Source organism: Rhipicephalus microplus, chromosome 9, assembly GCF_043290135.1.
Source record: "Rhipicephalus microplus isolate Deutch F79 chromosome 9, USDA_Rmic, whole genome shotgun sequence".
Lineage (NCBI taxonomy): Eukaryota > Metazoa > Arthropoda > Arachnida > Ixodida > Ixodidae > Rhipicephalus > Rhipicephalus microplus.
In genome coordinates, this window is record NC_134708.1 from 83,637,830 (window position 1) to 83,662,383 (window position 24,554).

The 24,554-nt window shown below is 48.0% G+C and overlaps 2 protein-coding genes across 2 annotated transcripts in view; one reads left to right on the forward strand and one right to left on the reverse strand.

Moving 5' to 3' along the window:
* Positions 1–3,078, reverse strand: part of Tdh (L-threonine dehydrogenase) — an 87,301-nt gene extending 84,223 nt beyond the window's left edge. The window contains exon 1 of the mRNA XM_037415110.2: positions 2,945–3,078. The gene's annotated coding sequence lies outside the window, so the exon portion shown is untranslated. The remainder of the gene's footprint in view (positions 1–2,944) is intronic.
* A 15,326-nt stretch (positions 3,079–18,404) lies between these two features.
* The window catches only part of LOC142771975 (UPAR/Ly6 domain-containing protein bou-like), a 32,157-nt gene continuing 26,007 nt past the window's right edge, over positions 18,405–24,554 (forward strand). Inside the window, exon 1 of the mRNA XM_075874017.1 lies at positions 18,405–18,673. Within this exon, the coding sequence (XP_075730132.1) occupies positions 18,613–18,673 (61 nt within the window). The 5' untranslated portion in view covers positions 18,405–18,612. The remainder of the gene's footprint in view (positions 18,674–24,554) is intronic.

Consider the following 24,554-nt stretch of genomic DNA (forward strand, 5'->3'; position numbering starts at 1 on the left):
CAACGGCGGACAAGGCGGCACACGTGCTCGGCGGGCTAATCAAAAGATAAAGGGGAGGATGAACGGTGGCCATGCTGGTTCGTGATAATCACAGTTTTAGGTTCGCTCTGTAAGGACTAAAGCGCTCGGCTTAAATCGTGGAGCTGTCAATAAAGGGAAGCCTTTCGCAGTACACAACTTGTATTGACGTCGCTGTGGTTGCCTTCTTTAGGTATTAGCTAGCTGAGATGCTGCGTTAACTCTTTATGGTAACCTCTTGCACGACCGTGTGGAGCAAGAAACAATGGCATCGGATTAGTACCGGATCATGTTCCAAATCTTTGCGTTGCCCCTTGACGTGGCTGGCAAACAGATGTGAGTAAGGGATATATAACACAAAATAATGCGAGGGGTGAATGACTCTCTGTCATCCCTTGCACTGGCATTCTCAAATGCGATAAAATACTACGGTGGCCGCCATCTTCAGGTACCCAGCGCAGAGAACCTGTCTGTGACGAGCTAGTGACAGCCTATAGTGTGTCTCAGCATTGCCACACAACTGTTTGTTGATAAATAAAAACTGTGAAGGAAGAAATAAGCAGAAGGACAGGGAGGAGGAGGAATGAAAGGAAGGGAGGTCAACCAGATGCACGTCCAGTTTGCTACCCTGCACTTGGGGAAGGGGTGAGGGGATTAAAAGGGAACCAAGAGAGGGGAGGTGAAGGGCACCGTGTGGGTACATGTGACTGTGTCTATTGCACGCTTATAAACAGCCACTTAGTCCGGTCGACTTTAGAAAACCTAGCAATGCCCTCGTTGCTTTGCTGGCCTGCGACGCGTAGAGCCATGAACCGAGGACCTTCTTTTCGGAAAAAGGTCTGTTATCTATTCTTGTAACTTTTCGCGTAGCACGTTGCGTTTGCTCGCGAAGCGATCACATGAACGCAGTAGATGTTCTATTGTCTAGTCACTATCGCACGACTCACATCTAGAGCTATCCGCCATTCCTATGCGAAAAGAGTACGCCTTCGTGAAAGCTACCCCTAACCACAGGCGGCACAGTGAAGGTGCATCCCGGTGAAAGAGGTCCGATGGAACTTAAAGCTTTCTCGCTGGAACCAATCTATGTAGGTAGTGGTTCCCAACACTGGGGTATCGAAGGCCCCTTGCGGCGTTGGTTTTCGACAAGGGTATTTGAATTGCCTGTGCGTCCTCGTGGGCGGATGGGGCAGCATCATCTGCAAGGTCGTTACCAACAATGCTACAATGTCCTGGTAAGCACTGGAACATTACGTCATGTCCTGTCGATAAAACTTCGTGAAGCACTTCTCTCATTTCATTTACTAGTTGTTCATGCGCCCTTTGTCATAAAGCGGATTGCAAGCTCTGAAGGGATGCCTATAGATTCGCAGAACACAGCCCGGAAGGGCAGGGAGATTAGCCAGTTCTTAAACCTGCTGCCTAACCTGCGCTGGGGAAGTGGAAAAGGGGAGTGAAAGATGATAGGAAAGAGGTGGTTTTAAAAAAGGGACTGCAATAGACGAGAAAATAAAGGGAAATCTAAAATAAGACACTGCTTAAGGTATGTTGCTCAGACCAGTTGTCCGAAAAAAAGTAAAAAAAAAAGCGTAGTAACGCTTTCAAAGCTTTCTGGGCTGAGGTTGCATTCGGTCGATGACCCAGAATCCTTTGTCCCGGCAAAGGGCAATCATTCAGTCTATCTAGTGTATCTGTAAGTTCTTGTCTTGGCACCCAGAAGTTCTTGTCTTGGCACCATTACCCCGGCAGGAACAGCTATGGCATCCGTTTATGAAGCCATATATCTAAATAAGCATACTCTATACCGGTACGAAGCGTTCCCTTATAATGCAAGCGACAAGGCTATACTGGGCAACAACTTTTCTTGGTGGCTACGGAGGCGGAAGTGAAATTAACTTTATTTGGTCCTGGAGGACCGGTGAGACGCCCCCTCCCCCCCCCCCCCTAAGAGGAGTCTACCGCAGTTGCTGGCCGCGTCAGCGCCATGACTGGAAGACCGTGGCGGAGTTTCTGCACGTGTAGCACTATGCGAGGTCGTGTGTTTTAGCGCGCGTGTCGTAACGCTGTGGAAAGTGACGGGGGCGCACCATCAGCGTTTTATGTAGACGCACACGCCGCTTAGCGTTTGAGTTGCACGTTAAAAGGCGAGACTTTTTTACGCGTGCAAAAATGCGAAGTCACAACAGATAAATTAAAAGAAATACGAATATTTTACAGATGTGAGCTGCGTCCTGTTTCAAATAGCTCTACGTAGAAAATGGAGGAATTTTTATGTTTCACGAAGAAAATACGAGCGATATTGCGGAACTACCTTCACTGGCGGTAGAACTCACCCAATTTGACTTTGTAGCCTCCGCTCCGATGCCAAGAACTGCTATCACCGAAATAGGACCATGCCAGTGGAAAAGAGTCTCAGCACGTGTGGTACGAACCGGTTGTCGGTTAAAACGTTATGAGAAGAAAACCGAAATGTGTCGTTTCACGTGCCGAAGCCATGACACAATCGGGAAACAGCTGCGATTGTGGTCTCCAGATGATAGTTGACAACATGGAGTTTTTTTTTTTTTACCGCGCACCTAAAACCAAGTAGACGAGCATTGAAACGCGGCAGGCTGTTTCGGTCTCTCTCCGAACCAGCGCCCACGCGTTAGAGCAACTCAACGACACGGTTGAGCCACCGCAAGGGTGGGTTATATCCGAAGGGATATGTCACAGCGAGTATGAAACATCGTCCCTGGATTAACGCTAAAAATGGCGTTTACTAGATACCAGCAAGCTGTTGCCAACAGACGCTCCTCACGCGCGAATAGCAGACGAATGTGATAGCCAGTTCTGGCGAAATCCAGACAACCATACACCGGTGGAGAGGCGACAGGACATTCAAAATGCGGCGGCAGAAAATCCCGCGACAAGAAACGGTACGCACCTTCTATCGACGGTCTCCTCGGGGAATCGATAATCCACGTCACGGGGTGCCCGGTCACACCTCCCGTCTCCGGTCGTGCACGTAGTCACAACACGCTCGCACACACCTCTCCGTGCGTTGCCCCACAAGCGACCACGTCGTCCCGCGCGGCTCGCTCGTCTACGTCGAAATAGCGTCCTTGAGGGACTTCGCGGGCGGCATGGCGTGAGGCACAACGACCGTTTGTTTCACTCGCCACGAGAGGGGCGCTCTCGTGGCACTGGAGCGAAGCCGGTTATGAAGAGGCTTTGTTCGGTACACCCCCCTTCACCCCCCCCCCACACCTGTCATACCCCATCATGTACCCCCTCCCCCTTTTTTCAGTGCTTTCTGCTTCACGTATACCTTCAGAGGTGAACTGGAAGAACAGCGAACCAACAAACGCTAATGACAGGTAGATGATTGTGGGGCTTGGCAGGTGGTTGGAAGGGAGAACTTGGCCTCTTGCTGGATCTGCCCGCTGCGTTGAGGAAGCCGGTGAGCTGCTCTCATCGTTGTAGTTTGACAAAAATGCGTTGCAAACCCCGCACCCTTCGCCCCGCCCTGCCTTTCTTTGTTAATTTTTTTTCTTTCTCAAGGAGTGCGCGGAGGATGTATACATACCACTCTGCCGGCATGCTTTTTCGTCTGATCGGCTCTCCAAGAGTCGGAACACGGCCTGTTCGAGTGTGCTGTATGAAACGGGATTTCGTGATGTACCTCTGTGAAGATAATGTTACCGAGATGGGTCGTCATCATTAGTACACTCTGCTGGGCGAGTCTGTTCAAACTGCATTGCAGACCATAAACACTATACGACCGCTTAGCGTAAGTCGACGTAAAGGGAGTTGAGCTACTTAGAAGGGACTTGTTGAGAGCGCTAACTATCGACTGTTTACTGTGAAAATAGGTGGATTGACGAGACAGTTCTTTCTTACCTCTTCTTCTTTTTCTCTGCGAAGCATACTAAAACGTCCTTCAAGTGCACCTTAGACTGGGTCAAACGGAAATTGCAATGAGCTTTCAGTGTGTTGTTTTTTTTTTCCTGTGCCAAGCGGGGCAAAAAGTTTCTATATAGTCTATGTGCCTGTCAGCTCAATAAACGTTGAGTTGGCGCCCTGTTGCTTGTCCTTTGCTTGCTTATGGCAATTAGCGCTAAGAAATTAATGGGTTAACAGGCCGTAATATGACACGGGGACCAGTCCAATAACAATGATTAGATTATGATCATGATGACCGAGCTGCACAATAATAATCTCCACCGAGGGAAGCGGCCAGACACCTTGTGCTGCGCGTCCGCACATGAAGGCGGCCTTTCGAGCAGACGTGTAGGCAAGACGGAACATCTCGCCGTCATGTGTTGGCCCCGATAAATATGTAACCGCACGTATCAAGCGAGACGCCCGGTGATTTGCATAAACTACGTGCACGCGTTCGTGTAATCGCCGTTGGTTTCGTTTCGTTCTAGATACCCGTGGCCCTTGTTGATATTTGCTTTATTTCGTACGCCTGCCACTCTTTATGAACTACAAGCAAGAAGCGGGTCGTGCATGAAAAGCATGCCCGGACCTCCTGTTTCTCTAACGACCGTACTTCCGGCTTCCCACTTTTTTTCTAGTTTATTCAAGCTGCCGCGGTACAGCCGTTTTTCTTTGATCGATGAGCGAGTCATTATTTTTGTCGTTGTGCTATAGCCATACTTCCTTTCAACCTCCTCTGTTCGGGTCTTAGACACATCCGATCGGCTGCGTAATACCTTATGCAACACCTGAGTGTGCGCCTGCTCAGACCGCGAATATATTACGTCATCCGGTACATAATAGCAACTGTGAAGGGAGACCAGCTCGATGGAGTGTGTCAGCCGCTAACGCAGGTTAAAGAATGGGTGTGCTAACGATGATTTAAACAAGCCAAGTGCCTTTGTCATTGAAAGTGCCTTGTGTTGCTAGCAGGTTGCGTTGTATATAGTTGACCCGGATATAGTCATAATTTAACCAGAAGCTGATTAAGAGTGTAGAATGATCACATATGAACAGAAATAATACGTATAGTGGCGGACTCGCGCATACACAAGTAGTGATCAGTGTGCCCTCGTTGCAGAAACCAGGATAGCAAGTTGATAAACGTCTTTCTTCGCATTTACCTTACAATTCCTACTAATAAGATCGCTTATACATTCCTTGGCACCGTCGTCTGTGAGATCTTATTATTTAGCTGAGCTAGTTCCATGTGAAACATTAAAACTTGTTGGCAACTAAAAAATTGCAATTTTTTAAATGCAGAATGGTACACAAAGGGTCGATTTCTGTCAGAGAAAGGTCTTTAAAAATTAAAAGCAGCCGTTTTCAATAAACTGTTTTGAAATTCGGAGATTATTGGTATACTACGAGCGTTTCAAAACAATCTAGAAATATAATGGCAAACGCTAAAACCACGAGAATTGTTTCAAAATGAAGATATCAAGATCAATACGCACCGAGTTTTGATGACCTGCAAATATTTTGTGCCATTTATCGTGCTAGCGCTTTCTTTTTTTTTCATACGTACATGACAACAATGACAAATAAAATACTGATCAGATTGCATTTCACCTGCTTTTTATTGTTACAGGAATGATTATCATCACCAAAAAGAGCATCGTTTTTCACTACATGCGACCTAAATTCGTAAACTGTGGAGTTGACAGGAAAGTATTTTTCTTTTCTTCTTTCTTTGCGGCCAATATTTGTTTATTTAAACTTCGCCTACATCAGTGCAAGGCATTTCGTAAGATGAGGCGGGCATGGGTCGCAACATTACACAATTAGCCATAGATACAACACACAAGATGTATTTCAAGAATAACGCCCTAAGAAAGGACACCAAGACAATACAATTGAACTGTTTCAATGCTTCGAGATAACAAACCATTTTTGATAAAAACATATTTGACTAGTCATACCACGAAAATCATGACATGTATGTCATGCTTGTCATGATTTAAATTCCATGGTCCTGCAGCTCTTGCGGCGGTTTCATTCGCGTGGCATGTTGCAAAACTTGTATATGGTATTGCATGATTGCGTGGTGAACACAAGCGATAGACCCTAACATCAAAATCATGAAATGCGTGTCATGTAACAACATAACTACATGCCACGCTCATGATGCGCTCACGGCCGTTTCGCTAGCGTCACGTATACCAAATTTGGTATTACAGTATGTGAATGAATGACGAAGGTATGTGACCGGTGCAAACATGATAGCAGGCGACATCTCTATACCGATCGATCTATTGCCACAGGACTTTCCAGTCGCACGAGATCAGCAAATGAAGGATGCATTCACTATGGAAGAACTTCATGCGGCATTGAACACATGCAGACGCTCATCGTCCCCAGGTCCGGATGGAGTGACCTATGTTGCCCTACGTCACCTAGGCCCGCAGGCCCAGCGCTGTCTCCTGGACATTTTCAATAAGTCTTCGCATGATGGAATGGTGCCTGATGAGTGGAAGTTCAGTCGCCTGGTGCCTTTGTTGAAGCCTGGAAAGTCTTCATTGGATTTGGCGTCATACCGGCCCATAGCACTTGCAAGCTGCGTCGGCAAGGTCATGGAGAGAGATAGAGAGAGAACACAAGGAGAAAGGCAGGGAGGTTAACCAGGGCTGAGCCTCGGTAGGCTACCCTGCACTGGGGAAAGGGAGAGTGGAAGGAAAGTTATAGAGGAGATAAAAGGTCACTGACTGGGCCAACGCGTAACAGTTTCACCATCACAAACGATGAAACAGGCCGGTGTCTTTGAGAAAATGCAACAGTGCTTTCGTTGCCTTTCGGAAATTGGATGGGCAGTGCCATGGTCCCAATACTTTCTCGTCACTGAAATCACTTTTGTCCAGTTAATTTAAAACACTGCGCAGTTGGAGCCTCTTGTTTGTGTATGACGGGCAGTAACATAAGATGTGTTCAATAGTCTCATCGACGGCGCAGTCGTTACACTTCGCGCTGTCGGCTATCCCTATCTTAAATGAGTAGGCATTGGTGAAGGCGACGCCCAGACGCAGACGGCACAACACTGTACCTTCCTCCCTAGAAAGACCAGACGGTAGCCGCAGTCGTAGAGATGGATCGAGAGAATATAGTCGATGATGTGCGAACTGTGATGACTGCCACTTCTGGAGTGTCATGTCCTGCGCCTGCTTACTTAGGTATCTAGCCGAGTTAATTCTAGGTAAAGGTACGGACACACGGTTTGCTTGTACGTGTGCATGTCTGGCTGCTTCATCGGCGAGGTCATTGCCGGAGATACCGCAATGACTTGGTATCCACTGGAACACAACGTTGTGCCCGTGTTCGGTCGCATAGTGCAGCATTTCTCTGATCTCCCATACCAGTTGTTCGTAGGACCCGCGACGAAGTGCAGACGAAATACATTGTAGAGCGGCCTTGGAGTCACAGAATACTGCCCATCGATTAGCCGTTTGTTGCTTGATATAATCGATGGCACCTCGCAGGGCAACCATTTCCGAACCAGTCGATGTGCTCACGTGACAAAGTTTGTAAGTGATGTTGATGTGTCGCGATGGAATGACGGTGGCACCGGTGGAGCTAGTCTGGGTGGTAGATCCATCCGTGTATACGTGGATTCTGTTAGCGTGTAAAGTGTGTAAACAGTCCAGAGTCGCTTGCTTCAAGCCTAAGGCAGAAAGGATTTTTTTCTATTTCTTATTCCTGGGACGGAAAGGCGCACGTCGGGTTGTCGTAGGCTCCACAAGGTGGACGGTGAGCGCGCCAAGGGTATAAAACCGGATGGTAGCAAAGCGCGGTGGGAGCTGACGACCATAGAGAACGACGCCTGCGGCCGTTGTTCTGGCAGAAATGTCAAGTGGCTCGATACCATCCGTGAAATGTGCCGAATATGTGCTCTCAGCACGTTGGTTGTTACGTAAGTAGTAACCGGATGATCCCGAGCCAATATCAGTGTTCCAGCGGTTGAGGTAGTTCGTGGTAGGCCGAGACAAACACGTAGTGCCTGTGCTTGCACGCTCTGAAGTGCTTGAATGTTTGTCTTGCAAGTTTTAGAAAGCAGAGGAGAACTGTAGCGCAGTACACCAATAAAAAGTGCTTGGTAAAGCAGTAGCATGGAACTCAATGACGGACCCCATCTTTTTCCAGCGATGACTTTCAGGACGTGTACAATAGGTACCAGTTTCGCTTTCAAGCTAGTGACATGAGGGCTCCAGGAGAGGTCACGGTCAACAACGTCACCTAGAAAACGATGGCTACGCTTGTAAGAGATGGGCTGGCCATTAATGCTGATCGGGTAACTTGTCATCACCTTGCGCGTGAAGGCTACCAGTGCACATTTTTCTGTTTAGACTGTTAGGCCTTGCGTGCGAAGATAGTCAGATGCTTGCGACGCTGCCCTCTGTATCCTTGTTCGAACTTGTAGGCGTGTCAATTCAGATGCCCAGACACAGATGTCATCAGCGTATATTAAAACACTGACTGTTTCAGGAAGAGCTTCCGCCAGGCCAAATAAGGCAAGATTGAAAAGAACTGGGCTTAAAACACCACCTTGCGGGACGCCACGGCATGTGTAGTGGTCTGAGGTCGGGCCATCTTCAGTATATACAAAAAAGGATCTTCTTGTCAGGTAGCTTCTGATCCATCAAAACATTCGCCCTCCCAGTTCAATTAACAGCAGTGTGTCTAGTATAGCTTGATGGGAAACGTTGTCATATGCACCTTTCACATCAAGAAAGAGCGCAAGTGCTAGTCGTTTCCTAAATTTCTGCTGTTCTACTGATGACACCCAATCGATGATGTTGTCAGTTGATGAACGAACGGCCTTGTCGAAATCCCGCTATGTAGTCGGGGTAAATGTTGTGCCGTTCAAGGAACCATTCCAGGCGCGTGAGAATCATGCGCTTCATGAGTTTCCCAACGCAGCTGGTGAGAGCTACAGGCCGGTATGATGTCAGCACCAGAGGGGACTTCCCTGCTTTTAGAAGTGGAACAAGACAGCTTCGTTTCCATTCTTGAGGTACGATGTCATCTTCCCATGCCCGATTAAATAAATGTCGCAGTTGTCGTCTAGCTGCTTGGCCTAAGTGACGCAGAGCCGTATACGTTATCCCATCGGGCCCTGGTGAAGAAGAACGCCTACACAGTGTTAGTGCAGCTTCTAGCTCTTCCATAGAAAACTGAGCATCCATACTTATATCTCGTGGACCGGGGATATCGCTCAAAAGCACATCGAAGAATAGGACTGTCCCGCCGGTGATGTTCGCGCGAAAATCCTCTGCAACGTCAATTTCGCGGCGGTTGAGACGAAGGGCGAAAGCCTTGAAGGAATGACGTTGCATGGCGCCTGAGCTAAGACCCTGTAGAGTTCCCCATACATGAGACAATTGCTTGCGTGGGTCTAATGACTCAAAAAAGTTTTTCCATCTTTGATTCTGCAGCTGGTCTATTTGGCGCTGTATTTTTTTTTCTTGGAGAGGATGCTGCTTACACGCATGGAATGGAACCTGGAACTTTACAACATCTATCCTGATGCTATGACTGGCTTTCGACGAGGTCGGTCCTCAATTGATAGCGTCATTGACTTAGTGACCTCGGTTCAGCAACAGAAAGCTAAGAAGCGGCTCTCGGTAGCTCTGTTCTTAGACGTGAAAAGTGCCTATGACAACGTGACACATGAGGCTGTTCTCAATGCTCTTGAAGCAGCTGAACTTAGAGGTCGTGTCTTTCGATGGGTAAGAAGCTACCTCACAAAGAGATCCATGTTCGTTCTAACTGAAGATGGGCCTACGAATAAGCATTTCACAAGTCGTGGGGTGCCACAAGGCGGCGTTTTGAGTCCGACTCTTTTCAACCTGGTTCTGGTGGGGCTCACCAAAACGCTGCCACAGACGGCTTATATATCTCTCTACGCTGATGATATCTGCATTTGGGCGTCCGGCGTGACACGGCCTCAAGTGCGCGCAAGGATACAGAAAACGGCAACAATGACATCGGCATACCTTCGCCAGTTAGGTTTGACTATCGCCACAGAAAAATGCGCAGCAGTGGCGTTTACACGCAAACCGATGTCTTTTTACCTATTGTGCATCGATGGTAGAGCAATCGCATATAAGAACAGTCATAAATTCTTAGGTGTCATCGTAGATCGTCACCTAACCTGGAGCCCGCTTGTCACATACCTGAAGAAAAAGCTTATTGGCATTGAGAATGTATGCAAGTTCGTCGCCGGAAAATCATGGGGCCCATCCATGCACGAAGGCGACGTCGCCAACGCTTGACTTACCACGAGGGCCCCCGGCGTGCGGCTCGCGGTGCCATGCGCCGTGGACCCACGCTAGAGACCACCGTTCGCGGCAACTGCCACGCGCAGAAGAGACTCCTTTCGCCCGCCACCAAGGCTTGCCTCCCGCCAGGAGTCACCGCCGGCGCAACACCACTGTAACATCCATGATGATGATGATAGTGGTACTCAACGCGAACACAACGCTATCTATCGCCCAGCGGTTGTAACTTGAATTGCGGCTTTTGGGCGAGACACGTGCGCCAAGCGGCGCAAACAACTTTACAGGGGGTGTCAGCACCCCCACATCCCCCCAACCTTAATTCAAACCATATTCCGAAAACAAAGAGATCAGCTACACAAGCTCTAACAAAAAAAAACGCAACACATGTCCCTTCATAATGTCCGAGCACCAAGACACCGCCGCCGGTCGACACTGCTGCACTGTCCGGCTCGACTTCACCTCAGTACCGGTCCCGCAACAGCAACGTTGCCGTCGGCGCGACGAAACGTCACTAGCGCCGACACGTCTTCTGGTTGCGACCAGCACTACCGAGAGCGCCGGACTGCACGCAGTTGCGCATGTCCCAGGCATCTGCAACACCCGACCTTACGACCGCATTCCTGGCCAGTGGCGCTGACGATGCGCAGAAGACAGCCAGCTGTAAATTACATCCCTCCCGCTGCGTACATTCCAAAACACTCGAAAGAAACAATTGAGCAGGGCCTAGGGAAGGGAGCTTCGCGCTTCTCCGGTACAGCGTTCCTGTCCTGTCCAACACGTGCAAGACTAACATTCGTGCACTACAGAGCGTACAAGACCTCCGTCTTGGCCTTCCAAGATGCTCTTCGACAGGGGCAACTATTGTTATCGCACAAGAACAGCCGATCACAACGCATATCATTGTCGAGACGCTGAGGGCGCACATTCGGCATTTATCACGGCTACCGTCACATCATTTAGCGTCTTTGACAGCGCGGAGGCCCCATTCTTCGTTCTATGGTATTGTGACAAAACATCAGGACATATTACCATCTGGCTTCAAACTTGCGACGCATCCAACAGCTGCGTTATGGAGTCTACGTCAAGCTGACGCGTGCTTATCAGTTCCTGGAATCGTTAAGAAGGCATGCATGTCACCGCTAGCCCTGAATCAATTGACTTTGCGTTTGCTGGACGAAAGGTACTTCGACCGCTTACATGTTTACACCGATGGCTCCACTAATTCAAACAGCTCTACAGGAGCAGTGGTTGTTCCATCTGATAATGTGTTGCTTCGATACAAGTTCTCTCACACCACTACGTCGACAGCAGCAGAGCTCGCAGCGCTTCAAGGTGCAGTAAAGTATATTCCTCGACAGCCACCTAACTAGTGGGCCATCTTTTGCAACTCGAGGTCAGCCTTACAGACACTACGGTTTGTTATGCAGCACAGGTTGCACGGACAATTAGTATATCAGATAAGACACGACTACCGCGAAGCGCTCAAGGAAGGTCACGATATTGTATTTCAGTGGTTGCCGAGTCATTGCGGAATTGTCGGCAATGACCGCGCGGATGAAGCTGCTCGATCGGCTCATGACCAAGACCTGCGTACGCCCATACCACTCTTGAGAACGGACGCTGCAAGGCGACTACAATCACTTTCTCGCCGTATAACTCTCCTACAATGGAATACACCGGGTTTCTCCAACACGCACCTGTATTCGATCGACCCAAACTTGCAACTTGGTTTGCCATCAGGGCTCCCACGATGCGCTGAAACTTTACTGTGTCGCATGAGGTTGGGCGTGGCATTTACGAATGCGTACTCTCGTCTCCTTGGAATGGTGAGCACTTCAGCATGCAACATTTGCCAGCGAGGAAACGCTTGAGCACATTCTATGACATTGCCCAGCATACCAGTCTGAACGACGTATTATGGAAGCCAAGCTCCGTCAGCTGGATTTACGGCCGCTTACAGAAGAGAAGATCCTGGGACCTTGGCCGACGGTCTCCCATACACGCAAAGCAACGAAAGCCCTCTTGCACTTCTATAAGGACCACCAGACTTCACGACCGCTTGTGAAAGAACAGTGTGACACCATGCTGTCTAGTCTCGAGCTGACTATTCATTCTTCTCTTTCTTACTCCTCTTCTTTTCTATCTCTTTCCTTTCTATTATTCTCTCTTTCCCCACCCCAAGTGTAGGGTAGCCAACCGAGCCAAACTTGGTTAACCTCCCTGCGTTTCCTCTCTATTTATCTCTCTCTATCTCTCTCAGAAGACGTCGCCCTTTGGAACGAGCGAGAAACGGATACTAAACTTGACAGTAACTGCCAGTAAACTGTACCTGCTCCTCAGTCCACTTGATTTTTTTTCTTGCGGTTGTGAATTGTAGCAAAAACATAGCGCTGTTCCCATTATCGCAATGGCGATCGTTACAGGCAGCAGTTGTTTGTGTTTAATAATTGTGCAAATTTTAGTAGCAAGGGCATTCCCGTCTATCTCGAGTACGCGACAAACAAAACCAAAGTTGAACCGTCAGTTCGCAAGTTCACTAGTTATTTACCAACCACTTTTCCCACAGGTCAGCGTGGCGCAGTGGTTAGTGTGTTTAGTTGGGAATCCGAAAGTTGCGCGTTCAAGTCTCTTTGGTCACGGTGGTTCTGACGCTGTTTCGCGCTCCAGCATTGCCGGCCCTCCACCATCCACCATACGCCACCATACACCATGTGCCACCGGTATTTCCAGCACCGTAATCCACCATTCCTATAATGAACGCTTTTTCGTGGCCGCTTCGGGCTCGCAACTGCCACTTGCTCGCTGGACGAACGGTGCCTGCGCTGCTGCATCAAGCACGCCCCAGGACCGTATGCCGCAAAACATTCACGCTGCATCAACTGTAGCGGAAGACATTCTGCAAACGAGCCGCGCTGCCCTTCCTGGAAGCTCCAACGCAACGCCGCGATCATCATGGCTTCATCTGACGGCCCCGTGACTCGCCGCCAAGCCATGGAACATATGCCAGGACCCCGGGGAGCAGTGCGATGGTCATAGGGCCGCTCTTCCAGGGATGCGTTCACCGGAACCGGAGGTACGACCTTGGAAGCCGCCCTGCGACCTTCATCGAGTGCGCCCATCATTCACATGAACACGACGACGCCACCGCCATCTGCAGTCGTCACCACGCGCTCGACGGCGACACAGACACAGTGCGCCTCTTTTGCCACCGTCTCCAAGAGTGTGATGACGAAACCGCCCGCTTTCTCGACGCCCCTGCCGGCCTCGCGACGGACACAAAGATAGGCACACTAGCTATCTGCGGCAATTCGTGCTGTACCCCGATGCTCCCACTCCACTCTCTGGAGCGACGATTTTGCGCTGCCACCCTGGTCGCCTTGACACCTTGGGATTGGCCTTCCAAAGTGGCGCAACAATCGGAGTCACCTGGACTTACTCTGTGAGTTTCGAGGACACCAGTGTTCTTCTTGCCCAGGTTAATTCGTTCGCATAGCTGTGCCTTGGCTTTCCCGGTCGGTGGCGCGTTACGTTGGTTCGAGCGCGTGATGGGGAAGGCGAGTCCAATCAATCCTGTTTTCAATTTATCTTCTCTATACCTTTTCCATCCTATCCTTTTTATTACCGTTATTCTATCCCTTTGCCGACCTGTTGATATGTCATCTTATATGAATAGACAGTTACGGGCGGCACTTTTCTCTCTTTTTTCTTCTTTTTCATAACCCCTTAGAGACCGCTGTGTGAATGGCGTTTGCCTGCTTGGGGGTGCCGCTGCTGTCGCGTGTTTTGGCAGGAATGGTGGTTGACACGGCCGACGGGGCGAAGTCGATTCGTCGCAGAGTGACAGCGAAGTACCGCGTACGAGCAGTTTTCGGCAGTGAAATCAGCGGAATGGAATACTACTCGCAAAGTATTCTAGGCAACTGAAGGACGCCCTTATCTACCTCGCTCCCCATATACTTTCTCCGGCAGCGCTAATTGTGTTCAAATCGCACATTTGGAGCCGTTTCTCTGCGCCAGAGTCAAGTGCTCGCTCGCAGAGTCCATCGGCTGCTCCGACTCCGCCATTGGAATTCAACATAAAAACCACCAAGTGATGAAAGTGTTCCAACGTTTCTTTGAAAACACCAAGATTTGTGATCAATATTGAGCGCACTGGATTGGAAGGTGTGCACCGTGGCAATGTGTGTGCTCTGTCAAAACGAAAACTTTTGGACTGACTTATGTAGGACTGCTTATCGACACCACCTTTGCTGTTGACAGGTCCATGCAACGCGGTAAAGCGCCGGGTGTTTTCCGCATAGCGGGCATTCTGGGCATATTCTGCCGAATAGATTTTCCTAAGTAGACTCACACTTCGATATGTATTAGTCTGCAGCTGTCTCCATGGCAACCGACAGCACTCTACTGAGGTCTTTTGGTGTAGGGGTAAAATCCTCCTCAAGGCTCTCTGGTGTTCTGAGAGGCTCCATGGCCTCTGACAGTCTGGTTCCTTGTCGTTTTGTGCCCCCAGGTCGGCGCACGTTCGGGCATTGGCGTCGGCACAGCTTTATAGCCTATCTATCTATCTATCTATCTATCTATCTATCTATCTATCTATCTATCTATCTATCTATCTATCTATCTATCTATCTATCTATCTATCTATCTATCTATCTATCTATCTATCTATCTGGGTACTCTCCTGATCACCCCCTCAACTTGGCGAGAACCAAAATTAATATATGGGAGGGTAAGATGGTTTGGCGAATATGACACGCTGGTCAGTACATGAATAAATATCACAATCCCGTCGCGTACATCGTCAAGCACTTTACCCCAGACAGTGGCACATACCCACGGGCGGGTATGTGCTATGCGGTTATGTGCCACAGCCCACACGCGATTTTGACACTTATTATTTATACCCAGAAACGGCGACAACACACAAGGGTAATTTTGACGCGTGAGCGTTAACAAAAAGCTCACATGGTGGGAGGGAAACATTTATCGAGAAAAGCACTGAGAGTTGAACTAGAAATGCACTTGGGTGGTCTTCTTATTCCAGAAGTCTACATGAGATCATCGCTCCGGGCGCGGGCCACCAAGGAGCGCTCAGCATCGGTCGCGTTCACCCGAAAAAATGCAAAGTATAAGCGTCAGGGTCCCAGTAGGAATCGAAACCCAGCATTCTGCGTGGGAATCAACTGTTCTATCACGAAGCCGAAAGCAGGAACTGTTTTCGAATAGACCCTAATTTTTGTCAAACGTCAATAGTGGTTGCAGTGCTGCCTATCCAATTTTATAGACATTACTTATGTACTCATATGATACAGTCGTCACGTCGGGTCAACGTCAATTGTAGTTATAGTTGTCATCGGCAGAAGCTGACACAGCGAGCGATGGGAAAGGAAAATCATAGGTGTAGTTTAAAGGCAAGAGAACAGAATTGGTCAGGGAACAATCCGGGGTTAAGGATATCATAGTTGAAATCAAGAAGAAGAAATCGAGATGGGCCAGGCACGTAGCGCGTAGGCAGGATAACCGCTGGTCATTAAAGGTAACTCACTGAATTCCCAGAGCAGGCAAGTGGGTGAGGGAGAGACAGAAAGTTAGGTGGAAAGATAAGATTAGGTAGTTTGCGGGTACAAAGTGGCAGAAGCAATCACAGGACCGAGTTGACTGGTGAAACATGGGAGAGGCCCTTGTCCTGCTGTGGGCGTGGTCAGGCTGATAATGACGATTAAGCTGATTCATATAGGGCTACCATCCTCGCGAGCACCAGCGCTTCATATCAGCTTATAGTGTATGGTGTTGCTAATACTCGTGCTCCTGTTGACAAGTGCAAACAACTGGTTATATAGACATCTAGGTCTGTTTAACATATATGTCTGTGCGTGCAGCTTTTGTAAATATATTTATCATCATGTCATAACGTGTCACTCAATGAAAGTTAGTGCGGACCCCTTCCCTCCGCATGCTTCCTTCGCCGTTATCAACTGTCAATTTACATACCTCGTTTCGTGGCAGCGCTTTTCATACCGTGTGGCTGCTTATCGACGCTCGCTTATTCTCCTCCCCGATGCAAGGGAAACAGTGTCATCATTGAGGGTGTTTTTATTGCAATAGCAATTATTACATGGGCACTCTCGGCTGGATTTTGCCGCCGGCGTCGGCGTCGACATGGGCGTCGATGTCATGCACCGTATATGTATACGTATCTGTATATGTGGAAACGCTAGTAGGGAAAAAAATCCAGAAAAAACTACTCTGGCGTGCGGGAATCGAACGTGGAACCTCTGCGTCGTGAAATCGAGGTGTTAACCACTGAGCCACCCCGGAGCACATCCTTCGTCGTTCAAACGAGAAGCTACTTATATCTACCACTTACCGCTTCTCACGAGCATCTCTGGGAGGAATTGTGTTTTCAGCATTACCAGCAAGATGGCGCTATGAGCACGCGTTGCCATATCGTGCGGCGGCGCCCGCTCTAATCTCCTACGCGTACTTTGCCTGGCTTAGAGAAGGGGAGCGACGCTCCCTCGCGCGCCCTTACCCCTCGCGGCGGCGAGGAGGGGAAGGTCGTACGCCTTGGCTGGCCTCGGGCTTTACTTGGAACGATTCTGCTGTAGTTACCGGGTGCACAAAGGTCGCTGCAATGATTGCTGTCTCCGTTTGCGAAAAGCGTGCGCTTTGCAGACACAGCTAAGTAACAAATGAGACGCTTATTCACGTGCATCCGTACCCGTGAGTACGTTTTGTGTGTCATTTGTGCGTGAGGAACGTGGGGCATGTTTCAATCTGCTTTTCATTCTGCGCGTGACCTTTCAATTTGTTGCTATCGCGTTCGTTGCTTCCCCTTTCCAGCAAAGCTGTGACTCTTTTAATCGAATTGTATGTGCGTTGTTTGGTGCATCGATTCCGGTTTCGTCTGCTAATTAGCCGGTTTGATCACTCCGCTCTTGCTAGCAGTGACCGCCTTTCAGAAATTTCAAAGTGGCTGCAAAATATTCGCAGGAAGAAGTTGAATTCGCCCATTTGACTCAGCCGCTTATTTCTACTCGTTAAAAGGTAATTGTGTTAATATTATAATTACTCCCGTAATTAACGTTTCTACGTTTTCGAATATGTATTCTGCCACAGTAAAGAGAACGCCGCAGTTAGCATACCTCGTTTCTGTAGTTTTTCAATTATAGTGGACACATTTCTTCAGACAACCTGTATATTGTGAAGTTAGATCTAACCAAACTGAATTTTAAAGAAGTTTCACGAACGGGACCGTGGCCATTATTTACGGCCCGTCGGGTTGAAGAAAGGTACGCTTCGTAATAACTACGGTACACAGAAAGTAACATACTAAATTCCGCAGTTACCTAATGAGCAGCCCACCGTGATAACAATAATTGAAGAAAGTTCCTCCACTTATGTCTTGAAAAAAAAAGACACACGCATTCCTTCTAAAAACACAAACACACTTTCATGCCACTTTCGATTTCTCTTTTTATCTCATGTACATAACTTGCATATGTGGCAGATATGCCTCTATTTTTTTTTCTTTTGGTGGCGGTTGTTGTGCATAAGTAGTTGTCCTTGTTATTTATGTGTTACTCACAATTATATACATATTTTGTGTTCTATAAAAATCCACTTCAAGAAAAATCTCAATGTTTGATTATAATGTATACATTCACATTTGTTTTGCTATGTATAATCCGTTATACAGGTGTCTACACGGGAGATTGGCGCTTTGTCAGGCTTTCTGCAATCGCCTTTACGCCGATCTTCTAGGAAGCTATGTATACTGTATCTCTAATTAATATGAAATTAAAAATGAAATGAAAAACACTGTCAAAGCAGTATAGACCAAAGAGGTTGTACTAAAACTATAACCTCCGTGTAGGCGTCATCGCCTTATATAAGCGGAAACATCCAGGGCACTCAGGGCACGGCAGGCAGCCTTAAAAATCCCGCGCCACGACTCGGATCCAACTCGCGTTGTCCGAACTCTCCCCACTCCAAACTCGCGGTTCAGCGCACTCTCCTTCAGGCGAGAGCCTCCGCGAACGTAGGGACTCCGGCCGCTAGGAGTGTCCCTATCATAGCGTGCGCAGGGGTCTCCTCATTCCCAATAAACAGCGTTAAATAACGGAGCGGCGAAAAAAACAAAGCGGGGAGTTAAACGAAATCAACGCAGAAACATGGCGGCTACCTGCCGTGCTGTCTCCGTCATCCGCGACAGCGGCTGCAGCAGTAGAGACAGAGGGAGCGGGGCTTCGTACGCGCAACAATTTTGAAGAAGGAGAGAAAGCTTCGGTCTCGCCAGGGCTGGAACCTCGCGGTGGGAGGTTCGGACCGCTTCCGCGAACCTTCTCCTCCGTCGCCGATGGCTTACAGGATCAACGCCGTTGCATCGCTGGCGATCTTAGCCCTCTGCATGCGTGAAGGTGAGCCGCCCTTTCACACTTTCCCTCTTACTCTCGCGTTAAATGAAATATCTGCTGACTTTCACTCCCGGACTTGTATACGATTTGAGATTCGCACGGGAAGTTAGGATGTCTTCGGAGCAAACAGACCAGTTCACCTATGCGAAACTCGGCTGCGATTATGCTCGCGCCTGCAGATGAAAAAGCGTGCACCCCTGGTTTAGTTGCGCGCTCATTTGGTGTACTCTCGTATGAGCTGCGCACGTGCAGCAGATGCTGGCGCGTACCAGAAGATATGCTGATACCGCGAGAGGCATATTGCTTAAGCTGTTGACGATGCTCCCGATTTGAACGGTATATGCGTAATAAATAGTCAGCATTGACATTCGCATTAAAAAGAGAAAGACGTGTGTGAGAGAATGTCGGGAGGTTATGTGCAAAACATAAAAAAGTATATCTTGGGCATTCTTAAGGAAGTTAATCAAATGTAAATGTCCGTTTACAACAGGCAGTTACGATAAATACTACATTCTGATGCACGTTCATTGAATTACTCTTTTCCACGTACAGTTTAATCAAATCAGAAACACGGAGTTAGTCTGCTACAGGACGAATCGTCGACTGATCATTCGGGCTTCAAAGGGGGCTGCCAAAATATAGAAATAAACGGAAAGCCCGAAGCGGCAGGGTCGAGAGGAAAATACGCCTGTCTTCCACAAGTGGCTGCAGTTTACGACTCAACACTGGGTGTAAGGGTTAGGAAAGGGGGTAAACAGAAGTAAATCGCACGCGCTAAGAGGGCGAATAGAGGATGAAAGTGATCTAGAATACAAACTTACAGAAAATGCATCCTGAAATGTACTCGGACTGGAACAAAGCGCACCACATACAGGCGGAAACTTTGAACACAATTTTATATATGAACATGAAAATTTATATGACAAAAAAAAACAGAATACAGAGCACTGCCGACACTTATTGTTTTACTAGTTCGCGCTTACACGCACGCATACGCACGCACACAAACACACACACACACACACACACACACACACACACACACACACACACACACACACACACACACGTTGTCGTTATTAGCGGTCAAAGCTTCCCTCAGCCGTACTGAGAGCGAGAGATCTTTGAAGTCATGACTGCGATGTGCGACATTGACATCAGATGCTTACGCGGAAAATCAGGAGCATTTGCTATGTTTTCAAATGGTGCGAAAGTCTTCGACAAGTTTCAGTGGCATTTTGCTTTTTCCCAACATCACTGCTGTGACATTTCCAAAAAAAAAAAGACTTTTCCGGCCTATTTCACAACTTATAGATTTTAACCGCACGTGTCTAGAAATCAGGATCACTTGGTCATATCATTTATTCCAGTCAAAGAACGAGTGAAAATCAATGCGAAGCATATCTTTGCGTACTGTAGGCACTTCAGCGAATCTATCTATCTATCTATCTATCTATCTATCTATCTATCTATCTATCTATCTATCTATCTATCTATCTATCTATCTATCTATCTATCTATCTATCTATCCGTCCATCCATCCATCCATCCATCCATCCATCCATCCATCCATCCATCCATCCATCCATCCATCCATCCATCCATCCATCCATCCATCCGCTTACGTCTAGATGCTTTTGTGATCGCCTCCATAACTTGGAGAAGACTGAAATTATAGTACGGTTGGGTAAGATGATTTGGCGAATATGTCTCGCTGATCATGACATGAATAACGCAAATGTCTCGCGCCCCGCCGCGGTGGTCTAGTGGTTAAGGTACTCGGCTGCTGACCCGCAGGTGGCGGGTTCGAGTCCCAGCTGCGGTGGCTGCCTTTCCGATGGAGGCGGAAATGTTGTAGGCCTGTGTGCTCAGATTTGGGTGCACGTTAAAGAACCCCAGGTGGTCGAAATTTCTGGAGCCCTCCACTACGGCGTCTCTAATAATCATATGGTGGTTTTGGGACGGTAAACCCCACATATCAATCAATCAGCAAATGTCTCGCCACGCACATCGTCAAACATTTCCTCTAGACACGTGTGGAATACACCCGTGACCACGGGCCGTTGTATGCGGGTACGCGCCACAGGTGATTGACAGCTTATATGTGCACACAGAAACGGTGAGAACGGACCTTGACATTTTAAACGCAAGGGCGATAAGAAACACGGACGTCAGCTACGTTGACCTAATAAATGAAAAGAATAAATATCAGGGTCACACCAGAAATCGAAACCAATAATTTTCGTGACAATCCAGTGTTCTGCCACAGAGCCATGCCAGGTCTCGCAACTGCTTTGACCAAATACCGCTTGCAGGCGTATAATGCTGGCACGAAATGTCAATTGTGATTCTAGAGCTGGCTGCCTAATTTTATAAACGTTGCATGGAAACGTTACAGCTGTGATCAGCTAGATGTATAAAGCATATGAGACTGTTAAAAATAAGTCTGTGCGTACATTTGTCCATATCCTTTGCGTGATTTCGTAACGTTTCGCTTTATGAAAAAAAAAATGCATCCCACTCACCTTTCCTCGGCATGTTCGTATAACATCGATCCGCATGCAGGTACGTGGGATCTGCCAAATTTTCGCTATCGAAAGGGTTTTGAAGAAAAAAAAATCAAACGGAGCAAACCACACAATAGGAATGTGTTTGAGGAATTTATTTCTGCAGACAATTTAAACTGGTAATAATAAAAATGGATAAATCCCAGTTTTGACAATTCGGCTTTTCTTTTATACTTCAAAATCCCGCTGACCTCACATACCAAAAAACGTTGATGTTTGAACATAGTTAGGCTCGAAAAGGCCATTGCCACTTCGAATTTTTAAAGATATCTCTCTGAAGGTAAGAGCATTGCCTGCCATTCTGAAAAAAAAAAGACAAAAAGACGTTGCATTATTTCAGTAGCTACCACGTAGGAAGTTTAAGGAAATTGATGGAGTGGAAATTATCGCCCAAGATTGAAGCCGCGCCCACCTTAAAATGGCGGATGCGGTTGCCATCTTACTAGGGGCATAACGAGCTGTTGGCGTTCGGCGATTGAAAAGAAGCGTTTTCTTCGCACGCCCAACGCGTTTAACGAGGCGTCAGACATCGCCAACTCCGCCTATAGAGGCCGCGCCATTCGATATATGTGCTGCAGTCCAAACACAACTAAGGCAAAAGTTCAGGGGAAGATGAAAGCTTCGAGAGATGAATACGTAAACATGGGGTGTTGCCAAAACCGACGCTTCGACAAGCGGACCCGTAGTTTTCAAGGCGGCAGTCTGGAAGAGAGCAAGTCTGGTTGACGAAACGACACTCCGTGTTCCAAGAATTTTTTTATCCCTTCGAACCGCATTTAAGTTGTTCAGTACAACTGCATGCTAATGACAGGGCCGTTATTTTGAAAGCAACATAAGCGCAGCCCCGTTACGCGGTGCGGGGCAAGCTTTGTCTTGCGCACCAGCCGCTTGACATTGAGTGAACGACCCCAAGCTGCGGCCATGGAGTTTCAATAATTCACGAGAGGAAACTCTGGCGCTAGAGTTTATGGGAGCTGCAACGCATGGATATATCTATAGCAAGACGCAAAATGAAGCATGGAATTATGAGTAGAACACGGATTTGTCTAAGTTTCGATCTTTCGACTCCATTTGGCTCCGTATGGCCTGGAGCCACATTTTCGCAAGACGAAATTCAGCGAATGCTCAGCAGTTCAACCTCCCCACCTTAGCCTTTCTTTAGACTCACCAATTCAAATCGGTTCACGAAGTTAACAACGATGCAGTTTTTTTTTTTACCGACGCCAAAACACAACATTTAAACACAGCCACAAGCGCAATCGAAGACCGCAAGCCCGAAGATAAGGCAAATTTGTGTATTACCATCATTCTTATGGTGGCTGATTCTGAACGATCGGTGAACCAGTGCATCCTTTCTGTGATTGTCGGGAACGCTATGGCCGCAATCGCTCGAGGCTGCGGGCGTTCACATTGCATCATTGCCGCTTCGATTGCGGGCGTGGTCAGCTTGCGCTTAAGAATGATGGCGAATGAGATAGAAAACGTAACAGGGTGAAAGTGGATGATTGATTTGTAGGGTTTAACGTTCCAAAACCACTATATGATTATGAGAGACGCCGTAGTGGAGGGCTCCGGAAACTTCGACCACTTGGTGTTCTTTAACGTGCACCCAAATCTGAGCACACGGGCCTACGACATTTCCGCCTCCATCGGAAATGCAGCCGCCACAGCCGGGATTCGATCCCGCGACCTGTGGGTCAGCAGCCGAGTACCTTAGCCACTAGACCACCGTGGCGGGGCCAGGGTGAAAAATAAAAGCTGATGACCGCGGATGGGTAACGTCTGAGTTCTTTTTCAAAGAGCTGCTGAGCTTCAAACTGAAGTTGACCTTTGTAACATGCGAAGGGGAACTGTTCATACAAAAATTCGAGGAGTGCATCGGCTCTAGGATGCCATCTATACTAGAGATCTCTTCTGAAATGAGGTTCGTCGACTGGTTAAACACGAAGTATGTGGTTTAGCAGTAAAACTTTCTCGCTAAGTTGAGGATTAATTTATTCTGTTTAGGAATGATCGTGTCCGTTTGCACCAACAACCTCTTCAGGATGTTTAGAGAAGGCATTTCGACTGCAGTTTGCCTCGTGAATCGCCAAGAAAATAATTCCATTCGATTTCTATATCTACACACCCGTTTGCAACATGATTACGTTTTCTCCACGGTCTCTCTTCCCGCGTTCCAATAAGCCACTTAATTCTCAGCTATTTCTCCGGTAACTATAAAAAAAGTGCGTTTCGCCCAAAGAGGTTTTAAAAAACTGCTGGAGTGGAAATTGTTGCCCAGGAGTGAAGCCGTACCAGTACCACCGTCAGATGGCGGCAGCGGCTGCCATTTTACTAGGGGCATAAGGAGCTGTTGGCGTTTGGCGATTGGAAAGGAGCGTTTTTCTCGCACTCTTAACGAGTTTAACGAGGCAACTTTTTCAGGTCAGACAGTGCTCACTATCTAGAAGAACTAGGACGGGGTGGATCACATTCGGTAAGCATTCTCAAATCATGAATGTTAATCTGCCACTAACCCTCAAAAGGAAGGCATATAACAGCTGCATGTAGTCGGTGCTTACCTACGGAGCAGAAACCTGGAAGCTTACAAGGAGGGTTCAGCTTAAAGGCCAAACAGCATAAACGCGAAAATGCACGCGACAGCGACCAGCGATGCTATGAGCGACGAAACAGGGCGTTCGCGCGACATATCGCGTGGTTAGTTTTCGCGCGATCGCTGGGTTCTCCAGATTTGAAAACCGTCGCCCATCGCCCGGAAGTGCTGTGCTCAAAGCACCGAAACAGGATGTGCATGACTGACGTACTGCCGGTTCTCTTCATGTGCCGCGAAATCACCACCTCCTCTCACTCTCCTCTCCGCCCGAGTCACGCGTGCACAACGAAGAAATAACGTAATGTTTATTCACGTGCACATAAAAAAAGTGCTGCAAGGCAATAATAAACACTTTCTGTTCCATTACGCAACAACAGATGTTATTTTTAAATTGCCTACCGCTCACTACGCCGTTTTCTTAGTACGAGTAGACGGCCTCACACAAGCAACGGGGGAGTTCGCTCACGGAAGCCGTCGAGTGAATGAGGTTTGCCTGCGCTAGCGACTGTTCGCGCGAAGGCAATCTACGTCGCGCCGCTCGTCGCTGTCGCGGTCAATTTCTGCAGTTATGGGGTTTGTAATAAATTGAGGACGAAGCAGGGAGCGATCGAAAGGAAAATGAAAGGTGTAAGCACAAAAGACAAGAAAAGAGTAGAGTGGGCCAGGGAACAAACCGGGGTTAAGGATATCATATATAGTTGAGATGAAGAAGAAGAGATGGACA